The sequence below is a fragment of the Trachinotus anak genome, unplaced genomic scaffold (genome assembly GCF_046630095.1).
Source record: "Trachinotus anak isolate AG129_WGS33_773 ecotype Australia unplaced genomic scaffold, CSIRO_AGI_Tana_v1 ptg000012l, whole genome shotgun sequence".
NCBI lineage: Eukaryota > Metazoa > Chordata > Actinopteri > Carangiformes > Carangidae > Trachinotus > Trachinotus anak.
In genome coordinates, this window is record NW_027273863.1 from 16,720,442 (window position 1) to 16,746,105 (window position 25,664).

Genomic DNA, 25,664 nt, shown 5'->3' on the forward strand with positions numbered 1-25,664 from the left:
TGACAGTCCACCGACCGACTGGTATTTGAGCTGGTAGTCCCCACAGTAAGTCCACCCGTACTCTGTCTCCTCTGTTTCTTTGTCAGAGGTTGTGTTAGATGAAGTGGAGGAATTTCTTGAAGGTGGCTTTTACCTGAATGCTGCTTACTTCACTGTGCCATTTTGCATGTGGGCGGTCCCTGTATTTTTATGAATGTTGGGAGGAACAAACGATCTGTTGGTGCTGTGCAGTGTACATTGGGTCCATAGCAGCTTTTTTGCTTAAAACACCAGCAGCTGGAAATGTTGATGAGAGTCAACCAAAACAATGAGCTCTAAGACAATAAAACTTGCAATAGTAATAACTGTGTGTCCATCACTACAAACAAAACCTTTCAAATACACATTAGTAATTTTATCCATTGTTAATATAACAAAAATTATGACAGCTTTAAACCAACAAAAATATGAATAAACAAACTCTAACCTTAGGTATGACAATGTGAGACTTAATTTTATTGCAAATGATATTCTATTACAGACTTTCCATGGTGATAACTTCCTAGCTGATACAAATGAATTAAATCCAAATTGTACTGCTCTGTAAGAAAGATGCAGGTGTACTTTTTCCCTTATAGTCAGAGCTAATTGGTGGGTTGCATCCAGTGTCAAGATAAATTTGGCATCATCAGCAAAAAGAAGCCTCTATACAGAACTAATACCGTTTTTTTTAAACATAGTACAGATATTTAACAGCTAAGTTCACAGTGATAACAGACCACAATAAAATCACAGAATTACAATATATGTCAGTTCTTTACAGATAATACAGCCTTAGAATAGTATCAATGTTGAGCAAGTCATATACAGTAGATGTGGACCTTAATGTGGGGTACTTTGTGAAGAATATTTAAAAACAGAGAGGGAGTGTTTTCTGTTCTGTTTTCTAGAGTTCCAGAAGTTAGTTGCACATTTACAATCTTCTGCTATTTACTGATAATGATGAGACATTTCCACTTGATGCAGTACAAAGCAGGAATATTGAGACATGCAACATTAAGCCACAGGGAAACTGTGTCCAGAGAGGATAAGTGGCACCTAGGACCTGAGAGGGACAATTTATCAGAACGGAAGTGGTTATAAAAGGAAGGATGACAAAGGTACATCATTGGAAATGCATACATTACTGTTATGATATTTGAAAACCTTATCTATTAGTCTATTATTTGCCAATCACTGTCATCAAGTTTATATCACGTTTGTCCCTCTCTCTTACACCTGTCTTGTAAATAGCACGTATGGGAACAACATGCATTTTGTTTTGAATCTTTTGTGTTATTCCCTTTTTCGCTTTTCAATGTCCACTTTGCCCTTCACTGTAGTCGCTGTCATCACTGTCTCCCACAGGGAAGGTGTAAACTGTTGACTCATTGGCTTATTTTATATTTTCACCTGCCAGCTTTACTAGGAGGACAAGACATGCACTAAGCTTTCATGCTACTCCCCCCAGATCCCACTCAACCAACCAAGAAACTCCACCCGTCGTAAAGATGGCTTATCTCAGGCACACATTTGAATTCTCTCAAATAGAACAATGCAATAAAAAATGACAAATTTGGATTTGCACTAAGGGGTTAACTTCTATCATGTAGAAAGAAGACAGAAATGTATGAGCCCACAAAGCCTATGAATTACTTAATTTCTCAAAAACAAAGAACCATTCTTAAAAAATGCTTATATGCTCTTCTTTAAAGTCATCATAACTGTGCAAATTTCAGGGATTTTGGTGATTATCTTCATTGTTAAGTGAACATTACCGCACTTCCCAGAGATCACTCACCCTCGAACCCATGTAATCGTACCATCAAATGCAACAAAAATCATATGAGCTATTTTAGAGTATATGTAAGTCCCTACTGTTGTTTTGCAGTGTTATCTAACCATACCAATCCCATGAGGACAATGAGGAAGCTTACAGTGCATTTCTCAGGAGGGACATGGTGACCACATGCGTCAGCTGGACTGTCAGGGCTACAGCAGTCTTTTCATACGGCAGGTGTGCTTCTCTATGTGCATGGTGGCCCGGTCCGTGGAGCTGGTCAGGACGTCCAGAACCTCGTCCTGCCGTTCCAGCTCCGTCTCTGCCTCCAGGGCAAGGTTCTTCAGCTGCATCAGCATCTGCACAGAGATACACACAACCAGACACACTCATTTGTTTATGTAATTACACACCAGCCCCCAGTGAACACGGACAACTAAGGACCAAGACACTAATAAAAGAAGACTGAATATTAAAACCTACACGAGGTCGGTGAGCAGTTGCAGGGTGGAACGTGTGGACCATATGTGGGGAGGTGTAAAGATGGGGTCAGTGAGTTAGAAAGTGAGTGCGTTAGTGACACAGAGAAGTAGATGAGAGTGAGATTTTCATTTAATTCAGAGTTTTTTTCCTTTAACTTTGGCTATGAAGACAATAGCCTGCAGCTTGATGTCCGCAAATCGGAAGACAAAGCTACAATTTAATATTAACCATGATGCAATAACAGCTACTCATGTGGCAGATTTCACAATATGTAGTATATGAAACTTGAGAATATATTAAGAGGCGTGTCTTGGCTTGTTTCCTGAGATCACTGATATCATACAATACCGTTTGTTTTCTGCTTTCAGTGGGTTTAAGGAATACTGTGACTACATCTCAATGGTCCAACAACCGTGTATGTTATGGTTGATGGAACAACTTAAATATGCTGCGTTGTGCCAAGCAAAACCTAATAAACACTCACTCCAAACCCCACCACCATGGTTTCTAAACTAATATTATGTTATGCTACATATGCTCTCACACACACACTCGCACACCCACTGACATAATGTCAGTTTTCACTGGCCGTTATATACAGACATTGCAACTGAGCACAGAAACAGGTCCAGACAGCAGTTTAAAAAACAGATAGTATGTCAGTACACATCGAGGAGCAACTGTATTCACTCACTCAGGTCTGTGACTTTACAATTTCAACTGGGAGAACATAACTGAATCACACCTTGCAGTTAACATTCACAAGAGTTTTGGTGTGTCATGGAAAAACACAGAAAATGATTATTTTTAGCTGCTGCTTATACAATGGCTAGCGGACTTAAGTCATGCAGAAACCCCCAAAATTAAACATTTAGGCTACAACTATTAGAAAAATATATGAGCTAAAATTCCTAGTGTCATGGGCATTAGTGGGGTAATTTCAGGACTGTGTTCATAGACATACAACACAATATCCAAAAAACGCTTTATCATCCTTATGAGTGAACCAGTTTTTAGTGGTAACAAGTTGGAATTTCCAACCTCAAACAATAATAATTGTATAAAAATGCTTGGACAAAAGGGGAATATTTGCTAAAGCACTCAGGGCAGGACATTAAACTGAGTGAGCTGCTGTTGCCCCACTGTAGATCTAATCTTGACATGAATTACATTAAGAGCAGGGTGTGTACAGAAGCGTAGTATTAACTCAAGACTGGCAGCCTTTGAAGTCTGAACCATTATCAGCATTATCAACAATACCAGTTATAAACACAATAGAGAAGCCAAGCTGTATGAGTGGTCCAGTGCTGTTACTGCTATGATAAATTTGTTTGAAAAATGATTATACAGACAAAAACAGCAGTAAACCAGTGTGCACTGTTATTATATACAATAATGAACTAAATATTAGGTATAAAGTCTTAACACTGCCTCGTTTGAGATATGTTTCATGCAGTGTGTGGACAAAATAATGCAACATGAAGCAGGACTTTTAGTAACTAAACCACGAATGACAACACTGAAACAAAGGTGGGTCCAATGCCCAGTATTTCTCAGGCCCATTATACTGTATGTGTTTCTACTGCTATTCCTCTTTGTTGTGGAACTTGTGGTTTTTCTGTTTGGCAAACACACTCTTTATTTTTATGGCTATTCATCTCAACATATTAAATGATTTTGAAGTTTCTTATCAATGGGCCTGTAACATGGGAATGAATGTCTCATGTTACTTTCATATCTCACACATCAAAGTGCTGATTGCCTTACTAATAAACAGGCTGGGTCGATACATTGACCCATACTGGTTTCTGTGCATATATCAGAGTTTATTTTCCAACTGTAACATGTCCTGCTCAGCACATATCTTGGTCACAATTCTTTAAAAAACTAATTTGAGGGATCTTAATCAACAATTTTTTTTGTTATGCATTTATATGAAAAAAACCTTGGATAATTTGATTTACTGTTATGACATTTTTCAAGTTATTAAGATCCGCCTAAAAAACGCAATATTGATTGGGCTATGACTCTAAATGGCATTTACACTGATATTTCCCATATTTTTAGCAATGTTTGCAATGACTGTCTATAATCTTGACAACAGATAGCAGAACTGTAGCTTATGTAGGTAATGACTGTAGTCATTTATTCATTCATCCAAATACAATGTGATGTTTATCTAAACACAATATGCTAAAAGCTGAAGTAGCCTGCTGAAGATTTTACATTAAAGATCTTATTCTAAGGAACCTGTAATAGCGTGTCTCACACACACACACACACACACAAAAACTGAATCATAGGCCTGAATTTGCGTCACTGTGTAAGTCTTGCCACCACAAACCATATCTGTAACAGTTCTCAGTGTTGCAAGGTTCTGAATGGAAAGATGTTGTACAGTCTGACCAAATGACTGACCATGTTTCTTTTCCTCTCTTAAAACCAGGATGGACTTTGGTTTGTGGTCTCACCAAATAACATTTTAAACACACAGGATAAAAAAATAAAAATCATTATGATGAATTGTGGCTTGGAAAGGAACTATCAAAATACATGTTACTATAACAGCTGCCAATGCACTCTGTTGCCTGTACACACAGACATGACATTTTGTACTACCTGCCTTGTATATATAAATATGAAAAATCTAAATGCAATGGTGCAAGTCATACAGTTGCACAGGCAATGTGAGTCCAACTGGACCTCACCTGTTTTAGTTCCTGGGCCTCAGTCTGACTGACAGTTGGTTGGAGAACATGCACCTGCAACTGGGACAGTTCTCCTGCTGGGACCTCCAGTGGGAGCTCTGTGTCTTGGCATGTCTGCAACAAACCTGACTCCATGGGTGGAGATGGTGAAAAGTAGAAGAGTGCATATGTTGTTTATGAGGAAACCAGACAGTAAACTCCAAAGCACAGCAACTGAGGCAATCAGGGTGAAATGACTCATCAAAATACATTTCTGTCAAGACGAGACACCAATAACTAATGTCCAACTGTCATGTGGATGAAATGTTTTTACACGTGGCTGCCAGTTAAAAATATACAGAGGTGGAAACATAGAGCTTTACTGCCACTCAGTGGTCAAATTTATACTAGGCATGAAAACAACTGAAATAACAGTTGGCCTGTTTCTTACCTTCATTCCATTGTGTCCCCTCTGCGTCACACGGAGATGAAACTGGAGTTGCCTTGAAAGCAGTGTATTCGGTTGTGAACTCCACCTTCTTTTTGTACTGCATCTCCAACACTGACATTGCCTCTGGCATCTTAGCAGACAGGAGCCTGTAGCATATATCTGGCTTCCCAATAAACCGCTGCCTAACAGTAATCTCATAAGGACTGTGCACCCTGATTTCGTCGATTTCATTTCGTTCAAAACGATGAAGGAGCTGGCAATTTGTGTCTCGCACCTCCATCGAAGACACCAGCACCAGTAAGCATCCCGGTTTCAAATCTGAGTCTCCACCTTTGGACACTACAGCTGGGATGCTTGTGATCACCTTATTTCTTCCAGATCCCCTGCTAGCTGAAGCAGCAGCAGAAGCTGCAGCTCTTGCAGCGTCCTCAGCCTTGGCTTCCTGCTGAGTCTTCCAGGGGAGTTTACCAAATGGCCACCAGGAGGGAGACTCCAGTTCTGACAGTAGTCTGCAACAAAGTAGACAAGGACCATGAGAACTTGTGACTGTTTTTTTTTTAAATGCAACTTAGTGATAATATGCAGTACACAGAAAACACAAAAAAGTACACACAAATAAGATTAAAAATGAAAAATGCTAAATCCAGTTAGGATAATTACTTATCAGCTACGCCCAGGTCAGAGTCAATCTTCTCCAGTCCTTGCATCATATTATCAAACTGCTCTCCTTGGTGGCTGAGGACCCTGCCAGTGTCCTCCAGTCTTCTCTGGGCCCCTGCCACCAGGTTGATCAGCTCTCTGCCTTTAGAGGGCTGAGACTCGGCCCCACGAGCCTCTGAACTAGGGGACAGGAGACGTTCTCTCCAGAAATGTTCCAGCACATTATAAACCACCACCCTGTTGGGCTTAAGGGAGCCAAACCAGTGTTTGACGTTGCCCTCTTCAAGCACTGTGAGAGTGCTGAAGATGAAACTGGAAGACTCCATCTTGATCTCCATGATACGGGAGAGGCGGAAGCTGGCAAGACTCTCCTTACTCTGGTTAGAGACGAAGCGCACCATGGTCCTGGTGAGGGACAGGGTTCCATTTTCCCACCGCTTCTCACTGTTGATGTAATAGGAGCCGGGCCAGCTGTGGATAGGAACGTCCCGGCTCATTTTGGAAGGAAGTACACTGAATCACCTGGAAGAGGGACAAATAAGGTTCAGTATGACAACCATACTATACACATACACACACTGATGCAGTTTTAATTAACTATTACATCATAAGGACACATTACTGACTGATCAGTCTGCCTTAATAGTGAACATACTTTCTTCAGACAGAGTATAATAAGGGATTCAGGCAGAAGATGAGCTCATCTGAGGCGTTTACACTGGCAGCTTCAGCTTTCTATCCAACTGACCGCATTACAAGTGCGTCATTATCATGGCATAAATCCTTTTAGCATTTGTTACTTCCTCTTGGTGGATTATATCCGTCCCAAACCACATTAGTCGACATTATCTTGCTGGGTTGAGCATTACGTTACCCCATAGTCTTCCCAGTAAGGACGGTGATGTTTATTGCGGAAGTGATGTCACACACGAGTACGGCCGTGTTTACTGTCCGACTTGAAAATGCTTCTGTCAGAAAAGGTTACCAGGGCAAGGTTTTAGGAAAGAAATATTGTTAGCTACGAGGGTGGTCTCTGAATTAGCCAAGATGACGTGCAGTGTTTATCAGCGTTAAAGAAAGTACAACGTTAATATTATAGGCAAATCTGACGAACAATTAACAGCAGCGGTTTTATATGTGCGTCGTTCTTGAACCGTAACCTGCAATCTCAAGAATGGAGTCATATGCAGCGTCCTGTTGTCAAAATAGGAAAAAAAATACGTTTTAGCATAATGTAAGTTTTGTAACCTAACCGGGTTTGAAGTTTGACAGCAAACGTGAAAGGACGTAGCTAGCCTTTTCTTGCCGGTCCTTGCCGACCAAGCGGTGACAGCTAAGCACGCTAACTGGCTAGCCGAGCTCTTGTTTACCATCATGGACAGGGAGGCGTACCGTAACTGCTGCAGCCTGGTCAAAATACCAAGACAGTCGTATGAGCAGTTTTGGTCTTCACATTTTGTAGATTACATCGACAAGGAACTGAACTACTCTAAGTTTTTCAAGAAATACTTGCTTCCCAATCACCCATGCATGTTTTCAAAAAGGTTTACAGAAGACTGGAAGTGTAGAAAACAGTGGGTGACTGAGGAGGGGAAGCCTAATTTCCAGAAACTGCTGCAAGAGTTTGGTAAAAAAAAAAAAAGCCTATTACCAATGCGTTAACTAACTACCATATATCAATATGCTGCTGTTGCAGTGACTGCTGTCATGTAAGCTAATGTATTTGTTCTCTGTCACAGATGAGACTCCTGTTCCTGTTGCAAACTGCAATGCAAAGGAGTACAATGCAAACCCTAAACAAGTTATGCCTTTCAAAGAATTTATACACTACTGGAAGGAATATATCCAGAATGGCCACTCATCACCTAAAGGATGTCTCTATCTGAAAGACTGGCACATGTCGAGGTGTAAATTTAATAAAGATTTGGACTTAATTTTACTTTTGTTAACAGTATTGTGCAATGTATTTAACTGATAATTGTTATTATTCTACAGGGACTTTCCAGAACACAACGTTTACACCACACCAGTCTTCTTTTCTTCTGACTGGCTAAATGAATACTGGGATACACTTGAAGTGGATGACTACCGGTTTGTCTACATGGGACCTAAAGGTTCATGGTATGAAAAATTGAACATGATATTGGCAAAACCCAGATTATAGCTTGGGGTTTTCATTTTTCATACAATCAGACCAATTTCCTCTTCACCAGGACCCCGTTCCACGCTGATGTGTTCCGCTCCTACAGCTGGTCAGCAAACATCTGTGGTAGGAAGAAATGGCTCTTGTATCCCCCAGGTCAGGAGGAGTTTTTGCGAGACACTCACGGCAACCTGCCTTATGATGTGACATCATCTGAACTTCAAGACAGAGGCCTTTTTCCTCATGCCGAAGAAGCCTGTCAGCCTCTTGAGATTATTCAAGAGGCAGGTGAAATCATTTTTGTGCCCAGCGGCTGGCACCATCAAGTTTATAATCTGGTAAGAACCGTTGAGTTAATGATTTCTGAGCAGTAGAACTAGAGCAAAATGTTCTATCAAATGAAATATTGTACATTGTGAGTGTCATTGGCATCAGCAGTTTATGATCATGACTCTAATGTTTCTCCTACAGGAGGATACCATCTCTATTAATCACAACTGGTTGAATGGCTGCAACATTGACATCATGTGGCAGTTCCTTCAGAACGAGCTGTCATCTGTTCAAAAAGAGATAGACGAGTGGAGAAACACAATGGATTCCTGGCATCAGCACTGCCAGGTACTTCATAAATAAGATTATTCTGTGTGCAAGTTGTCCAAAAACACACCGCTGCCCTGACTTTATATAATTTACAGATGTTTGTGTAAGGTAATTGTTGTGTGTGATGCTTTTCAGGTCATCATGAAGGCCTGCTCTGGTATTGATTATGGCGAATTTGCTTCGTTCCTTAAAATCCTTGCTGACAACCGAATGGCTTTCCTAAATGCTTGCTCCTCTGGGGACTCCTCAGATTACCCGCGCCATCTCTCAGAGACCCTTACCACACTCGGACCTTACCATGCTGCCTTTGACCTACAGAGAGTGGCTCACATAATTGAATGCCTACTCTGCAATGAAGACTTTAAGCGGCTTGATCATTCAACACTGACCCTGCAGCCAGAAAGCATGTTACAGCAAATTCGAGACACCATACAATCCACAAGAGGGCAGCATCTCCTTTATCAGGAATAAGATGTTCAGCTGTGTCCCAGCAATGTAATTGACACCTGGAAATTGCTTGAATGACAAGTGCCAGTTTGTACTGCGTGAAAATGATGATAGAGGTGTGACTACACCTGTGGTTTGAGATGAATTGTAATCTCAAATGTTGCTTGTGAATGTTTGGAATTGGTTTTTGCACTGAAAGATAAAGTGGATAAAACACACAAAAAAAAGTTGATTGAGTTTTTATTTTGCATATTTATTCAACAACCACGAATACCATATCACAGTTGGTGTATCTTGATGTATAGCACTGCAATAGATCTCTTAAATAGCATAAATCTGTGGAAAATAATACTTTACAATTTGGGAAAATTTACTCTAAAAGAAGGTTTTACTGCAAAAAAAAAAAAAAAATACAAATATGAGTTAGTGGCACACAGCTGTTAAGCAATGACAGTGTAACATACTTTACTTGAGGGTTCTGTCAATGAGATGTCTGTCAGATGTGATGTATGTCACATTTCAGGGAGCTATAAAACATTCGCTTCAGTTTGTTTTCACATCTTTAGGCCACCAGTCTGGCACAGAGGCCTCAAGTGTCACTTTGGTGTCGTCAGAAGATTTGAGCGTCAACACCTCTTTGGCATGAGCCATGCGGATTAGGCTCAGACCCAGGTCTCCCACCCCTGCTCGGTGCTTCCCAGCTGGCTTGCCCGACTGCGTTTGCAGCGCGGCTCCTTCCTCGAGGTCTTGGACTGGAGACGATAAGCGTACTGGCATCAGGCGTTTCCGAATCACCCCAGTGTGATGAGTTCTGGCTGTGAGCTCCTGGCCAATGTAACAGCCTTTGCTAAAGCTGATGCCCTGCATGTAGACGAGATTTGACTCTAGTGGTAGTGCTACTCCAGGAGGAAGGTCCTCCACTCCCTCAGGAAGTCCTAGACAACAATGACAGTGGAGGAAACAAACAGAACTTGTCATAAAATTTCAATAGCACATGTTCATACGAATCCATACTTCTCCCTCCATTTACCATCTAAAACAAGCTGTGTTACTAGCTGGTGTTACAAACTGTTCTTACCTATTGCATAGCGATGTCTGTGATACTCCTGTGTTTCACCTTTCTGACATGATGCAATGATATCCCAGGGGTTAATTTGTTTGTCCAACACCAATCTCCAGCCCATTTCCTGAGTTCGAGGATCAGCCTCCCACACCAGAGCTTCTCCAGGGGAGGAAAGCTCAGGTTTACTGGCCTCTTGACCTGGGTTTTTTTGCTGGGGGAGCACTGCCCATACAGAGAGGTCTGGACAGGGGTTAATGTCGACCTTTCTGCGAATCTTGTACACCTTCAAGTGTCTCAAGATCGAGTCCTTAATCGTGCTGTCACACTCCAGGAAAACGCCGTGCCCAGCATCAGCATCTTTCAGTCTGTAAGGAAATACAGCAAGTTGAGTGCATCATAAAAAGGAAAAATCCATCACCAAACACCACACTAGTGTTTTTACATATTTCAGCTGATTAGGTCACCTGGCATGGAGCTATCCTGGGAAATACACAAGGTGACCAAAGTCCAAAGTGTGGACACTGAGGATTTGGTATCAGTTGCATACAACCTGCAAGCTGCATGAGCGAAACTTCACTTACTAAAATGTTCATCTAGCATCTTATGTGATGTGTGCTGGCTTTCAATATTATGTGCTCTGTGAAAAGATATGCTACCCATATAGGTTTAGTAAGTTTAATCACAAATAGCTGTGTTTGTTCACAAGTGATACAAAACAAAATGTTTTAAAACCTTAATTGAATAGCACTTTGATAGTGTCTCAAAATGGGTAAGGGTAATGCATAACTTTAAAAAGCTTAACTGGTTGACAGTGGAAAAAAGAAGCCTGTACATTAAGATGCTGCTCACTTATAAAAAATAGTACCAAAATATTTAATTTAGGCTACTTTACAAGAGATAGCTCAACGAACTTCATACCATTTCAATTCAATAGCCTAATGGGCAAATACATTTCGCTTCACTGTAGCAACGCAGTGAAATAATCTGCCCAGAAATCTGAAATTGAGCATGTTTACAGTGGCCTTACAGAAATGGTTGCAATGTGCCATGTAGGATATTCATTTGATAATTTTTAACTTTTGTGGAAAAAAAGATATGAGGATGTTAGCTACCCCACCACCTGCTATTTATTTTATGTGCCATTTCTATGTTGATTGTATTATCTTAGCTTGCTGTCTTGTTGTTTTGTTCTTTATCATGTGGTGTGTTAAGTGCTGTTGTGGAGGATCATAGTGGAAATAAGCATTCAGGCTCTATTGCGTTTTCATCCTTGGTGATTTGTATGTATGTGATGACTGCAGTGCAGTGTTGTATGTATTTTTTAATCATCTAATTAAGTCATTCATTCATTTAAGGATAATTCAATATTTGTTAGGCAGAGTCATCATTACTTAAAAATCTGTGATGGTGTTATTGGGGATTTTTAATGTGGAGTTGCACATGAGAGGACACACTATCCAGAAGAATTAAGACAAAACTAGAAAATATTTACAATACAATACAATAAAATGCATTTTTTTGCATCTAATGCAAAGGAGGTGTATAATTTGAGAGTACAACATTAGCTGACTTAAAAGGTGGACTGTCCTGAACTGTGACTCAGTTGTTTGTGACTTGCACCAGGAAGCTTATACTTAGTCTATTTGGGCCAGGCTGTACATTGGCCATGAAATCTACCACTAGGCTTCCGTAGCCAACAGCTGCGTAACAAAGATAAGCTAGTACCCACACCCTTGTGTTTTCTGAATACATGTACACGCATTTAAACAGTATAATGGCTTGTACTATACCTGTACAACATAATGTCATATAGTGTTCTTCCCTGTACGTTTAGCATGTGTGAATACATGGCTCTGAGTCCAGGCTCCTCCAGCAGCTGCATGTCATTGGTTATAATCCCCTGAAGAAATGGGCTGGTGTCTTGGCCCTGGATTTTGAGCAGGGTCCTGTGAGGAAGGTGATAGCACACAAACTGTCCCGGGACATTTCTAGTGTCCTGACTGTACTTCTTCACACGGGTCCCTGCCGGAGCTGAAACACCGGAGAGCAACAAATACCGACCGGTGTATTTTCCGGCGTAAACACCGAGACAGCCGCCGGACGTGAGCGCTCTCCTGGCGAAGCACAGCACCGCCATGTTGAACACAGTCGCAGGAGTGGGATAAATATTAAAGTGAAGTGGTTACCCCGCTTGCTAACACCAGTGGACGGCTACATAACACAAGACGTAACGGGTGACTCCGGCTGCGAGGGCTCCATGTTGAAGTCCCACAATGCATTTCTCGATAATATTACATCACGTGTGTGGTGGTTGCGTTGCCGGTTGCCGCCTGTGGTTGCACCATAGGGTTGCACCATAGGGTTGCACTACCTGTCTGTTTCACACTTGTAAAAGCTGGATAAATGTCACCCAAGTACAAGTATGCCAGTATAATCAGGAAAATCTGCATTAAGAATTAAAAGTACAAGTATTCAATACAGAAAAATGGCTCAGACTGTTATTATACTGTTATACATTAGGCTGGCAGTTTATTAGGTACAAATAGCTAGATCTAACACAGTCTAATACAACAATAAATCTCACCCTCATGAAGGTTATAATGTTTAGTTGGTGTTGATTCAACTGTATAATAATTTTAGAATTATATTGAATTGTACGAACAAAAACTGGTAGGCTACCACTTTCTGAAAAAGCACCATTCATAAATGCTTTAAGGTGTAATTAATGGATGTATTGATGGTTGATAAATTATGTACCAATGCTTTACAGATCAAAAGTTGTTCTTATTAATGTCTCATAACTAATCTATGAAGCATTAGTAAATGATTCATTAACCATTAATGAATTGCAGCTTATAAACTTATTGTTTTGTTTGGTATTGTTTTAAGTATGTGTAAGAAAAAATACACAGAGGAAAGATGTAGCATCATAACGACAAAATGCAGGCATTTTATGAACCTATTAACATGAAAAAGTACAAGAAATGAGCACACACACACACACACACACACACACACACACACACACACACACACTAATTAAAAGGTAAAATATTTAAAATGCACTTTCTTACAAAACTGATGGAAAATAGAAAGTATATGTACAATATGGAAAAGAGTCAACTCTACTTTTATTTTTTAAAAACAAACTCAATGCATTGCACTCATTGTTTAACAATGTGTTGATTAGCACCAGGTGTGAAGTGCTACATGTCATATACAAAGAAACCTGACCTCGGTTAGCGTGTGGACTGTGGAAATGATTATCACACTGACCTTTTTTATTCATAGGCTGCCTGTACAATGCTTGGACTAAAATGAAAACTGGACACTATAGGGATGATTTTGTGATCATCTTTTAGACCTGTGGGAAAGATGATGGGGTTTGGCGTTGTACGAGCTACAATGAGCTAATGTAAGTTGGGTTTCTTTGTTTATTCTAGGCGGCATTCCACACCTGGTGTTAATTATCCATAAATGAATAGATTGTAGTCAATCTTTTGATGCATGCGCCATAAGCCACCCACCCTAATAAAAGCATGTTTTATTTTTTTATTGCTCTAACTGATTCTGGTAAAGTACCATTTATTAATTTTTATGGTATTTTCCCATATTTAAGATAATAAAATGCTGTGTGATTTCTTCGGCTGTAAAAGTTATACGGCCCTCTTGCACCCAAGTTACTGTAAGTGCTGTTCTTCTCGGTACAGCTTTATTGCCCCATGCACTTCAAAATAACTGAAGTAGCTGATAAGTCTCTACATGTTTCATCCCAAGCATGAAATAAAACTTAATGGGTTTGTATAAATGCCTTATTTAGAATTTCTCAAATGGTATATGCCATAGAATCTTTTTTGGGTTCCTTTTCTTCTTCCAACACACGAGGGTTTTCAGCCATGATAATATAACTGTCTTCTTGTAATTATACAAGTTTCTTGCAAGTTTCTAACTTTGAATTAGACTTTAATAAAAGCTTTTCATTTTGCAGTTTCTGAAACACACCATTTTTATTTACATGACAAGACCAAGAAGCAGACAGCTACTACAAAGCAGGAAATCCGAGCTTTGAAATAAGTTTATTTCTTCATGAATAAAATACTAGAACAGTCTTTAAAAGTCTGAGGCACTTTGAAGTATGACAACAGTGAAGGCAGGATTACATATTAATCTGAAACCAGTTTTAGAAACATACCGCTTCAATGACAGAGAAACTAAAATGCTCGACAACATGCCTAAACATAACATAAATGTAAGCTAATTGAATAGCAAAGGATGGGATTTCTACTGTAGCCTAAGTGTATACTGTATGTTCCCAGTTGAAAAGCATGCATCATCTGCTTCAGATTGCAGAAAATCAGTATTTACTTTAGACAATAATCAGATTTTCTATTCACTTACCTCTCCCCCTTCATGTGATGTGACACTGCACAGCTCTGGAAAACACAGTTAAAGGCTTTGCACGCAATATCTGAAGACCATCACACAGAGCTGATGTTCACCAGAAAAGCCTACAGTGACACAGCCCTGTTTCATCACCTAGATCAAAAATACTTCACCTTTAATCTACTTCCAGCACCACCCATCCATACTACATCCAAAAATACCTCCCCAAATAATAAACATGCATCTTTCCCACAACAATCACCATTCTTCCGAAATGACTCATTGTGCATTTGTACAGTGTTTTGCACTGCATTTTCAAATTTTGACTTAGGGTACAATCACATACGTTGAAAGTTCAATTTCTTCAAATTAATCCAGTTCAGCAGCAGTCAAGGGTAGATCAGATAAACAGCTCAAAGCACTCTGTTTATTCTTTGACATTTCAGCTAGAATTAGAGATGTTTAACTAAGTAAGCATATATTAACCATGTCTGAAAGCTATGGCAAGCACAAAATGACACACTACAGTAACAAAGGAGATATGATACTGGATTTGATATTTTCTTCATGTGTAGTTTGTTTTTTTATTCCCAAAAACTAAGCCTACTGTTTACTTTACTCCTTCAGTCAGTGTGATTGAAATTCTCTGTTGTTATTGTCCAAAGCCGCATCTCATACTCGCACACACAGCCTCCAGCTGTGTCACAGAGCAGTCCTGGAGTCTTAAATGTTTTTACTGTTAATGTACTAAATTAGATGTATCTCTAGATCCAGACAGAGGTCTTTCCATTTTTTACAATGGTCGCAGCCTTCTCTGTGGCTGATTTTGGCCTAGCTCCTTGTTTCTCCTGGACTGTATTGACTCGGTTTTGCTCGGCCATAGTGCCCCCAGATAAAGGACTACTGGTTCTGGAGGTTTGCTGGTTGTTCTTGGTCTGATATGTTTGAAAGGCCATATCGAGCTGCTCCTGGGCAACCCGTAGGTGACGGTGCAGGCTCGCCAGATCAGAGGGGATATTCTCATCCGGGCTGGTGCACTGCTGCTCCTGGGCCACATTAGCCATGTTCTGCTCATGGGTGATGAGGCTGTTGGGGATCCTGCTCGGTTTGTCTGTCTTCATCACTAGGTTGTACCCCGGAGGGGAGGCTGGGATGTTGCGAGAGAATGGGTAGCCGTAGGATGTCCGTCGGCCCCGGCCCCTCTTCATGCGAAGCGTATCCCGAAAAGTGCCAATTCCTAAGTGGAGCATCTCACACACGTTTAGCACCAGACAAAGACAGCTTACCACATACATAATGAGGAGGAAGATTGTTTTCTCTGTGGGCCTAGAGATGAAACAGTCCACGCTGTGTGGACAGGGAAGCCTGCTGCATACATATGAAGGATTAACTCGAAAACCATAGAGGAGATACTGTCCTGCAAGGAAAGCAATTTCAAAAATAGCTCGTGACATGAGCTGAAGAACATAGATTCTCATCAATCCTTCTTGCATAATTCTTCTGCGGCCATCATGTTTCGGCGGGTCTTTGTTGATGCTGCTTACTTGCTCAGGCTTGACCTCCTGCACCTCCAGTGTATCCTCGTAGATCATTGGCTCTGCGTCGTCATCTTCCTCCTCCTCTAGGACGTCCTCCAGATGGTGGCTCTCTCTCCACCTGGAATGAGGAGGTGGCTTCCTGCGGAGCCTTTGGTGTTTCCTGCGGTCCTCCTCTGAAGCTCGGGCTATTTTGTGAATAGCGTAACCCATGTACATGATGGAGGGAGTGGAGATCATGATGATCTGGAAGACCCAAAAACGAACGTGCGAGAGGGGAGCAAAGGCATCGTAGCATACGTTGTCACAACCCGGCTGTTTGGTGTTGCAGGTGAACTTGGTCTGCTCGTCCGAGTAGATGGACTCACCTCCAACTGCTGTGAGCACAATGCGGAAGATGATGAGCACAGTCAGCCACACTTTCCCCACGAAGGTGGAGTGGTTGTGGATCTCTTCCAGGAGACGAGTGAGAAAGCTCCAGCTCATGTTGCTCTTGCAAGCTTTTCAACTAGAATCTGTAAAGAAAGAAAAAAAAAGCTGATTAAGAGCAGTGTTGGGACATTCAAAAACCATGAGTTGGAAATGGATTGGATGTTTTATTGAACTTTGATTTTATATCAGCAGTCACAGTTAATCACACTACTTTGTTGTATGCTGCAGCAGCTGTAATCCTACAGTCGTGTTCCTCATGTCAAATGTTTGTGCTGTTGTCTAACGAAAGCAAGTTCACTTGTTGGGCTACAACAAATGATTATTTTCATTATTGACAAATCTTCTGATTATTTTCTCGATGAATCCATTTATCATTTAGCCTATAAAGTGTCCAAAGATAATGATAAATGCATATCACAGTGTCCCAGAACCCAAAGTGACATTTTCACATGCAATTTTTTTATCCAACCAACAAATCAAAAAATAAAGTATAATATATATAATATATATATATATATATATATATATATATATATATATATATATATATATATTTATATAATTTATTTTATTTTTTTAATGGTATTTTTGCCTAACACATAAAACAATACTGTAGTTGCCCATTTATTTGTCCTTAATCTAAAATCACTGATAGCCATTAATTTGATAGCCGTTTCAACTTTAATCCAGTGAAGATGTGTGATTAAGAAATGTGGCATGCTGTTTCAAAGTGATGCAAGTAATGATCTAAAAATGATTTCTCTACAAATAACCCTCTGAAATGCTGCTTTTTTTTTTCTTAGTTTCAATGAGCAAGAAATATTTCCAGATGTCTCCAAAGTAAACTGTTCTCATCTGCTCGGTAATAATTCTTGATGTAGAGGAGACATCCATTTTCAATTGATTGCACATCCAAACACAAGACAAAGGCTTGCGTTGATTCATGTCAGCAAGTACATGATGTCATTCAGTCACCCGATCCTGACAAACCACGCAGCATTTCCAATATTTCATTCAAGTAGATTGAAATAGTTTGTGAAAGGGTGTAAATGGTTAAAATAGCAAAGGCAGGCTTAAAACACACACAAACACACACACACAGACACAAAAACACTGCACACAAACCCACTAAGCAGTCATTTTGATTAGACCCAACGCTCACGCTGAGCACTACAGTGACAGATCGAAAACACAAAATGAAACTGACACAATTCTGAATGTATAAAAAACCCATTCTTATACCAGAGTGTGCTCCACTCAGAGTGCCACTTCAGAAACATACTGTACGTGGCACTTTAACACTTGATGCCAGGGGGCACACACAGACACACACACACACACACACACACACACACACAGAAAAACAGATGACAACCTCACAGTCTCATACTCTCCTCACAGTCAGAGTCACTGCTGACTCTGTGAGGTGAATGAAGCACGGATGATGCGACAGTGTAGCACTTCTGTCACTTCATTCATGGGGCAGAGCTGCAGAGTTCACGTTGATCTCATGACTGCGGCACTGTGCTCCCTGGCGTGGGATGTGCCATCTCCCCTGCCATCTGAGTGAACAGGAGAGGCTTGTTGCTCCTGCCACGAGGCCTCCCCTCCAGATCCAGCACTGCTGACGCTGGGGAGGGGTATAGTCACATGGAGACAGATGGCACCTATGGTAAGCAACTCATGTCTGCCCCAGGATGGCATGACAGGAGGGCCGCTTCCACTTTAGGATTTACACTTAAGTTTGAAGGAATTTGTAGTGTATCATACTATCAACCTTATTCTTACAACAACTACTACTAAAATTGAAGTGACCTTGAGATATCTGACCGCCACTCTAATTGTGATAATGATGCAACGATTTTAACTTGCTCTCCTGGGTTTAATAAAAAATTTGCTTTCACTGAAGATGAATAGAGCAGGAATGTACATGCAGCAATAATTAAATAAAAAAGATGTAAATGTCAACTTTGGAATAAACGAAGTTTGAGTGAAGTTCTGATGTCACACAGAGCAACTTAATCCCAAGTAATAGAATTTTTACCAATGATCATTTTAAAACAGGGATAAAAGTGGCCGCGCTTTTAGGAATTTAAATGTTTCAGTAATACAGTGTATTTTACAATATTTCTGGGGCAGGTAAAGAAATCAGAAAAATATATGAAATACATTTTTTATGATTTTTAAATTCCATAAAATAGAGCCACTTTTTAATAAAGGTATATTACAACTATTTGGTCGGACTGTAAACTAGAGAAACAATATTGTAGCTGAGTACAATGTAAGTATAGGCTTTGTATTGTAGCATCAGATATTTAATAATGAACACAAGTGCAGACCTAATGTAGTTTACATTATACACATGAATCATATTGTTGGATGAAAATCCAACAACAGCCTTAATATTACATCGTTTCAATTGGTTTTTCTTTATAGTAGAATATTATTACTTGTGATAAATGATCTTTTAACAGGATTCATTCAGACACTGGACCACACAGACAGTTCACAGTTTGACTGATGCGTGCATCTTCACCGGTACAACAGGATAGCTGAGCCGAAACTATCGTACATTTTCTATAGAGGAAAGTCAACAACTGGAACAACCCACCTGGTGAAGTTGTACATGCATTTCCCATCCTGAAGGTCTCCTCTGCCCTTTCTAGATTGTCCCTCAACAGTCTGATCCAGGGAATTCCACTTCCATCCTAATGTCCTGGCCTTTTCCAACTTATTGAGAACTTCCGAGATTGCAGGAAGAAAAAAACAAAACAAGAAAAACAATGACAAACAGACTTTCTAGGTATCCTGTTTTCTATTTATCCTGTTTCTCACTGTGTGAAGAAGTGAGGTCTCGCCGCTGTGAATGCCTCACATTCTGGCTTGTGTCTGGTTTCTATTACACCAGCCTTCTGCCCAAGAAGGAAGTATAAAAAACAGGGAGGCAGAAAAAAAAATCCTCCTCTGGCAAGTGACCCTCATCCAAGGGTTCAGACTTGAGGATACCGTACTGCACACTGAAATGAACACCCAGCTGAAGAAGCGTGTTAATCGCAACACAGACAGCGCCCCCCCCCCCCCCCAAACACTCATATGCAACATTTGTAACACAGCTGATGAGGGTCTCTCTGGCTTGCTCTCTCTCTCTCTGTTACTTTGTCTTCCTCTCTCTCTCTCTCTCTCTCTCTCTCTCTCTCTCTCTCTCTCTCTCACCCCCTCTATGTCACCATCTATATATGTATCACAGCTTCTTGCAGGTTAATGTCTTCATGCCCCCCAACTATTTAAACAGCAACAGCAGTGGCTCACTCTGAGGACAGTGGTGATTATATAGGGTTGTGGCACGCTTCACACACACACACACACACACACACACACACACACACACACACACACATTTGCAAAATTCACACACACATAAATGCAGATGATCAACCTCTGTATTATCAGTTATGTAACAGTGTGCAGTGGGCGACAGTTCTGAAAAATAACAACTTTTAGAGGGGACAAAGACAGGGAGTTTGAGGACAGAAGTGTCACAGAGACATAAGCCACCTTGCCTCAGTGCAGATCCGCTAGAATGTAACCAGCAGGTATGCTCCGTCATATCAAGTGTCATAATATTTACATCTTCAATCCAGGCAGATGGCCAGATAACAGAGCAGTGGACAGGTCGCACTCTGCTCCACCGCTCCGTGTCTTTTCCGACTTGATGTTTATACTCGAAGCTTTCACCTCGGCCTGTGGAGCGCAGTAGCACACACTGTTACTTAAGGAATGTGATGGATTTTTTCACGTGATGGCAAGAGCGCGTGTATGCATGTGGACAGAAGTCTCTCCCTCAGACACACACACACACACACACAAACATTTCATTACATTTTTTTTTTTTACTCTGATATGATAAAGCACGGATGAGAAGGTGATTCATGTGAGATTAAAATCGGAAAGGAATTTCCCCATCTCTATGTTCCATGTGCCAGGCCCCCTGTCAAGTTTAGGAAGGGATCTAAAGTCAGCTACTTTTAATAGAGGACAGATAAACGGGCTAGTGTCTGGCTTGCATTAATGAAATGTGTCTGCTCATTGTCACAGTGACCATATTATTATAATGCTACTTTCACAAGGCCCTCAATAACCCTTAATTATGATCTGTATACTGCTATAAAGTAAAGGATAACGTTTAACAACATCACTAAGTCCACCATCAGTCAGATCACAGTTTCAACTCAGTTATTTAAGTGATTATAAAAAGCTCTTGAGTGCCTGGGTCTTAATACATTGCAACAATATTTTGGGTTGTCAGAGAGCAAAGATGACTGCAGCGAAACATCAAAAGGAGAGATGGTGCAAGCACATGCGATGTCTTTGCATTTAGATCTCATTCTGTTTGAGTGGTTCGCGGTCTAAAGAAAGCTCTGAGAGCCAGCCATCTGGGCCTGCAGGACCCATCCTCCAGAGGCCTCGCCTTCGAGGCTCCCCTCTCCATCTAACTGAGGAGATGTGGCGTAGCGGGCACCCCTGGTGAGGCACTGAGGAAAAGAAGACAGGGGATGCTGCTGGAATGACTAGAGCATTTGGGATGTGGACATGTGCTGTCCCCGAGGGACAGATGAGCACGTGTTTTTAAGTTGCGATGCACTCTGCTTCCTCCAAAATCTCCCCGTCATCCAAGAGACACAGATGGTCCAGTGAAGACGGCTGATAAGAAAGTATTAGTGTGATTTTTAAATTCAAAGTCAAGTAGAGTTTATGTTCCTCGACAATTGGTACAACTCCCTGCCCATGTTGTGGTGTACAGTTAACACTCCTGTCTGATCAACAGAACATTGTTTACACTATAAACACATCTGTTCTAGAAAAAAATTTTATCTACGGTCATCTCTTTTTGTATTTCATTCTCATGATTAAAAAAATAAGAAGAAGAAGAAACATTTAAATTTCATAATTACCAGTAATAAATTACTCTACATTGGACTGTTAGCAGCATTTATATAACACTCAGATTTATGAAACAATAGATTTTCATTCAAAGCAATTTTCTATTTTACAACAATTATTTCGTCCTTTTGATGACTTTATTAAAATATCCGAACTGCCCAAAGTTATCTAAAGCAAAAACAAAAGCGCACAGACATCGGAGTCAAGCCGATGACTGTCTTGTGCTTAATATGTTGTCCCCATGTCCTCGGACAATTCAGGCTATTCTAGCTTTGGGAAACTGTAGTTCATGTTGATAAATATTGATTGAACGGCCCAGGGCCAGACAAACATTACAGTATTCCCCTGTAAGACACTGCTTGACATTGCTCTTGTTACGAGGACTGGCATCCTGTGACAGTCAAATAGGAGTGTTTAATATTCATTAGGTTAAGATTATATTTAGTCTTGAATTTAAAATTTAGATCAAATTTTTTTTTTTTTTTTTGTGGTAGCATCTGTGAGATAGGAACAACTTCCAAAAGAGATGTTACCTCACTACTGAGAAATAAACACACTTAAACCTTTAAGCACCTTAAACCAAAATTAATGTAAAAAAAAAAAAAAATTAAAAATTTAATCTTGTGGTGCAAGTGAACGCTCACTATATAAGCCATGTCCTCATGTATGCCGTCATTGCAGAAATACAATGTTTTAGTCCCAGACAGTTTCACCTTCATGAGGTCACTGGGAGCTGTGAGGGTTTGCAGCGTAGCCAGTTGTTGCAGTGATGCAACATGGCGGAGTGAACATCTCAGCAACTCTCCTTGGCCGCCACCAATGTCATCACAAGAGTTTTATCCACATGTATTGACTGAACAAAGTTGATGCGGGCGGACTGAGGGGCTGTGGAGGTCTGTGTTTATGTAACAGATCAAGCTCCACCATGTGACTTGGATGCCCCCCCCCCCCCCCCCCCCCCCTCCACGCACCCCCAACCCCACACCCCCTCCTCCCCCACCCTTAGAGAAAAGAGTGACACAAGACACCAGAGCAAAAACATGCAACTTGGCGCTCGGACTCCTCCTCTCTCCCATCTCTCTCCTACCACTATCATTAAACTGCTCTTACCAGGCTGTGGGGGGGTGTCCTATAGGCAGCCTGAGAGTGGTGGCAGTCCCATCTCATTTGCTCAGTTTTTCTCCCAGTTTCTCAGCTGAGCCTATCCTACCCCTGGGCTGAGTGCGTCCCGTGCCACTTTTGCTAAGGCTGGACTCTACTGAAGCGACTGAGATGAAAAGCCTTGAGGTGGATGCCAACAACTTTCCTCAGCCAGGGCTCTGCGTCTCCCTCGTACGAGCAAAACAGCATGTGTTGAGTGTGAATTACACTGTTCTGACATTGCACTCAAGAAAAACAATGGAACTTTCATTATTTATGTGCTTTGGCACAGTTGCAAAAATTGTACCACACCACTACTCTTCAAACAAACACAATATACGTGGTTAATTCGTTTTAAATGTGTAAAGGTAATTTACACATATAAAACATAATAACAATAATAATAATAATAATAATAATTTACAAATTAAAACAAAAAACGACAAGTGGCAGTTATTCCATCATATCCCAAAAAATAACAGATGAAGCCCTCATCTTCATAAACTCACTTAATGGAGACATCATGAGCTTAAAAATCATTTTTCACTTATATTCATATGTTTATGAGTAGGTGGGAAATTCAGTTAAAACTTGTCTCTGATCTGGAAGAAATGAAACATTGCACCAGTTTTGCCTCACCCATTAAATGAGTGAATTAACCCACTGATATGAGCTGTTTCCATCAGGGCAGTAAAGTCCAACACACAACTCCTTGTCCAAATAAAGAAAACAACAGTGCTTTGCTTGCAGAGCTGCAGGGCCTTAATCTCTGACATTATCTTGTCTTAACTGGCTATGTCATGGGCTGATCTGAGGCAGGCCCAAAGGAGCTGCAGACCTAGTCAGGGTCATTTGGACTAGCAGAGATATGTTTATTGCAGCTCTTCCTTCCTTCCAGACGCCTTAGTGCTGTTGCCCTTCTCCAACTCAGTGAAAGTCCAGACACTGGTAGCAACGCCGCAGGACCACCACTTATAACAGCTCTATACCCGCTCTCTTCGGCATACACTTATGCAACAAAAGCTCAGATCAAAACTGCACATGTGCACATACTGCAGAGTATACTACTTAACACATGTGACGTTTAAAGCTCTGTGATAAGGAAAGACAATCTGCTGAACAGAAAGCACTGGTTAGTGGGGACAGCTTGGGCAAAATATTAACCCTCAAGGTCATTTAGTGATTATATATAGAATGTCTCCAGTGAATATTGTTTGTATTAACTTCTAAGAAAAAGAACCCTTGCCATTAAATATTATACCTAAAGATTATGGTTAAGTAAACAGTATGTTTGCTTTGAAAGTGTACAGTAGTTTATCTCCTTACTTTTCTCAGTGGACCTTTCCGCCACTAGATGGCAATCATGTATTCAATAAGCAGAGACGCCACATGAGCTTCCAAGAACATTTTTCACTTTTAAAGACACTTCACTGAGGTGAATGGCCTGTCTGGACTGATGTCATGAACTTGATAAGAGGGTATCAGCCCTGATAGTGAGAGCAATGCCCTACCTGATACAGATTAGCCGCAAAACATAAAAAAGCAAACCTGTGCTAGATCTTTATGACCACACAAACATCACAGCTGAATCCTCAAAGGTTATTAAAGATTAGGTTAAGAGTATTTCAGGGTATTTAATAAATAACAGATGAGGAGTGTAGTCAATAGACATGCTGGCAAAGGCATTATCATTTGCCACAGCACACAAATTTCCTCTAGAAATTCAGACAGCTACAGAGTAGAAATCCCAGCAATACAACAATTCACATTTAGGCTACAGCAAACCAGGAATAGTTATATATGCTCATTGTCCCATTGTTTCAGGCTTTGGGGTCTGCTTTCCTGTTAAAACACTTGTAAAATACAGCCTTGTATTATTGAAATAGGCTAAATTTTAACAACAGAAACAGTCACATTCATAATAAAAGGACATAAACCAATAGCTTGGTTAAGTATTCAGCAAAGCCAACTTAACTTTCAAATATAAAATCCAACACACCGACACTATGTGAGACACTGGTCAGTTGCATTTAAGAACTAAACCTCTCAGCTTGATGAATGGGGTCTCTGTCACGACTTTCTCCCATGATTGGACGGAAAATGCAGAGATAATGTTGATAATGCAAAAATGTAGCAAGCAAACCCACTTGTTTTCTGCCACTTCACTTCAAGTTGTATGAACTTTTATATACCCAGTTAAATTCAAATGCTGGTGAGAAATTATTTATGCAGAGAGAGCCAACAATTAAGAGTCTTCAACATAATCCACATCACCACAGTGAATAAAAGGACAATGAAAAGGCTGCACTTACCTGTCCATGTGACTAAAGCAGTAGCTTACTATATGCTTTATGGTAGAGCATCCTGGGCGGGAATCCAGAGGCATCGTTTCACTGCTCAGGCTCAGAAGGATGAGAGAGACAATGGGTCATTTTTCTTCAAAACCCCTCACCACCAAGTACAGGCAGGACACTCAGGAAACCAGCATCCTGCCAAAGGCCCCATTGTTTGCCAGCCTGTCCGCCTCCATTGCCATGACCACCGACTGTTTATTTGTTTAATCTCGGATGACTCCCACTACCACCCCATTCATTCACCCAGAAATGAACGGTGACGTAGGTCTGGACCTCCAAAACCTTGCTTTTCCTCATTTAGCCGTGTGTGCTAAAGTGTGTGTGCCTGCATGTGTGCAGATGTGAGATGACTACGAGACTATGACAGGGAGTCAACTTCATTTTCAACATAACAAACATTTATCTACTTAAAATTTTCTTCTGATACCATTTGAAGACTTTCCTCTGCAAAGGTTATTTTCAAGGCCAAGAAAGGTTGCATAAAGCATTTCCTCAGCTGGATGCAAAGGGCAGTTTGCTGTTTTATTTATTTATTTTTTGTCAAGTG

General features: G+C 40.7%; 4 protein-coding genes across 8 annotated transcripts; 1 reads left to right on the forward strand and 3 right to left on the reverse strand.

Moving 5' to 3' along the window:
* Positions 1–474: 474 nt before the first annotated feature.
* On the reverse strand, positions 475–7,033 carry snap47 (synaptosome associated protein 47). Of its 3 annotated transcripts, XR_011692887.1 has the most exons (6): positions 6,735–6,972; positions 6,080–6,601; positions 5,420–5,928; positions 4,990–5,114; positions 1,956–2,157; positions 475–1,084 (listed from the first exon to the last, which is right to left on the reverse strand). XR_011692887.1 is itself a non-coding variant. In XM_071491254.1 (5 exons), the coding sequence occupies exons 2-5, from the start codon at positions 6,574–6,576 to the stop codon at positions 2,011–2,013; spliced, it is 1,278 nt and encodes a 425-aa protein (XP_071347355.1). In that variant the 5' UTR covers positions 6,577–6,601; positions 6,954–7,033; the 3' UTR covers positions 475–2,010. The 3 variants fall into 3 exon arrangements, 2 of the variants coding, with proteins under 2 accessions (XP_071347355.1, XP_071347354.1); XM_071491254.1 differs by having other exon boundaries at positions 475–2,157; positions 6,954–7,033; XM_071491253.1 differs by having other exon boundaries at positions 475–2,157; positions 6,735–6,989.
* Positions 7,034–7,051: 18 nt separating this feature from the next.
* jmjd4 (jumonji domain containing 4) lies at positions 7,052–9,497 on the forward strand. 2 transcript variants are annotated; one of them, XM_071491252.1, is made up of 7 exons: positions 7,053–7,313; positions 7,624–7,706; positions 7,819–7,984; positions 8,075–8,200; positions 8,293–8,560; positions 8,694–8,840; positions 8,958–9,497. In XM_071491252.1, the coding sequence occupies exons 1-7, from the start codon at positions 7,264–7,266 to the stop codon at positions 9,291–9,293; spliced, it is 1,176 nt and encodes a 391-aa protein (XP_071347353.1). In that variant the 5' UTR covers positions 7,053–7,263; the 3' UTR covers positions 9,294–9,497. The 2 variants fall into 2 exon arrangements, with proteins under 2 accessions (XP_071347351.1, XP_071347353.1); XM_071491250.1 differs by having other exon boundaries at positions 7,052–7,706.
* Positions 9,497–12,597, reverse strand: iba57 (iron-sulfur cluster assembly factor IBA57). Its single transcript, XM_071491255.1, has 3 exons — positions 12,123–12,597; positions 10,348–10,697; positions 9,497–10,204 (listed from the first exon to the last, which is right to left on the reverse strand). The coding sequence occupies exons 1-3, from the start codon at positions 12,467–12,469 to the stop codon at positions 9,813–9,815; spliced, it is 1,089 nt and encodes a 362-aa protein (XP_071347356.1). The 5' UTR covers positions 12,470–12,597; the 3' UTR covers positions 9,497–9,812.
* A 1,792-nt stretch (positions 12,598–14,389) lies between these two features.
* On the reverse strand, positions 14,390–25,208 carry gjc2 (gap junction protein gamma 2). 2 transcript variants are annotated; one of them, XM_071492397.1, is made up of 2 exons: positions 25,076–25,208; positions 14,390–16,765 (listed from the first exon to the last, which is right to left on the reverse strand). In XM_071492397.1, exon 2 carries the CDS (start codon positions 16,734–16,736, stop codon positions 15,480–15,482), a length of 1,257 nt encoding a protein of 418 aa, XP_071348498.1. In that variant the 5' UTR covers positions 16,737–16,765; positions 25,076–25,208; the 3' UTR covers positions 14,390–15,479. The 2 variants fall into 2 exon arrangements, with proteins under 2 accessions (XP_071348498.1, XP_071348499.1); XM_071492398.1 differs by lacking the exon at positions 25,076–25,208 and adding an exon at positions 19,294–19,562.
* Positions 25,209–25,664: the final 456 nt, after the last annotated feature.

Bases quoted from the DNA above. Each gene is read 5' to 3' on its own strand.
- snap47 (XM_071491254.1), bottom strand. From the start codon at position 6,576: ATGAGCCGGGACGTTCCTATCCACAGCTGGCCCGGCTCCTATTACATC. The intron at 5,929-6,079 runs GTAATTATCCTA...ACTTTGTTGCAG, and splicing joins GACCTGGGCGTAGCTGATAA to ACTACTGTCAGAACTGGAGT. The intron at 5,115-5,419 runs GTAAGAAACAGG...CCATGGAGTCAG, and splicing joins GGGGACACAATGGAATGAAG to GTTTGTTGCAGACATGCCAA.
- jmjd4 (XM_071491250.1), top strand. From the start codon at position 7,454: ATGGACAGGGAGGCGTACCGTAACTGCTGCAGCCTGGTCAAAATACCA. The intron at 7,707-7,818 runs GTAAAAAAAAAA...TCTCTGTCACAG, and splicing joins GAAACTGCTGCAAGAGTTTG to ATGAGACTCCTGTTCCTGTT. The intron at 8,841-8,957 runs GTACTTCATAAA...GATGCTTTTCAG, and splicing joins CCTGGCATCAGCACTGCCAG to GTCATCATGAAGGCCTGCTC.
- iba57 (XM_071491255.1), bottom strand. From the start codon at position 12,469: ATGGCGGTGCTGTGCTTCGCCAGGAGAGCGCTCACGTCCGGCGGCTGT. The intron at 10,698-12,122 runs GTATAGTACAAG...ATTTCCTTACAG, and splicing joins TATGACATTATGTTGTACAG to ACTGAAAGATGCTGATGCTG. The intron at 10,205-10,347 runs GTAAGAACAGTT...ATTGTTGTCTAG, and splicing joins CAGACATCGCTATGCAATAG to GACTTCCTGAGGGAGTGGAG.
- gjc2 (XM_071492397.1), bottom strand. From the start codon at position 16,736: ATGAGCTGGAGCTTTCTCACTCGTCTCCTGGAAGAGATCCACAACCAC.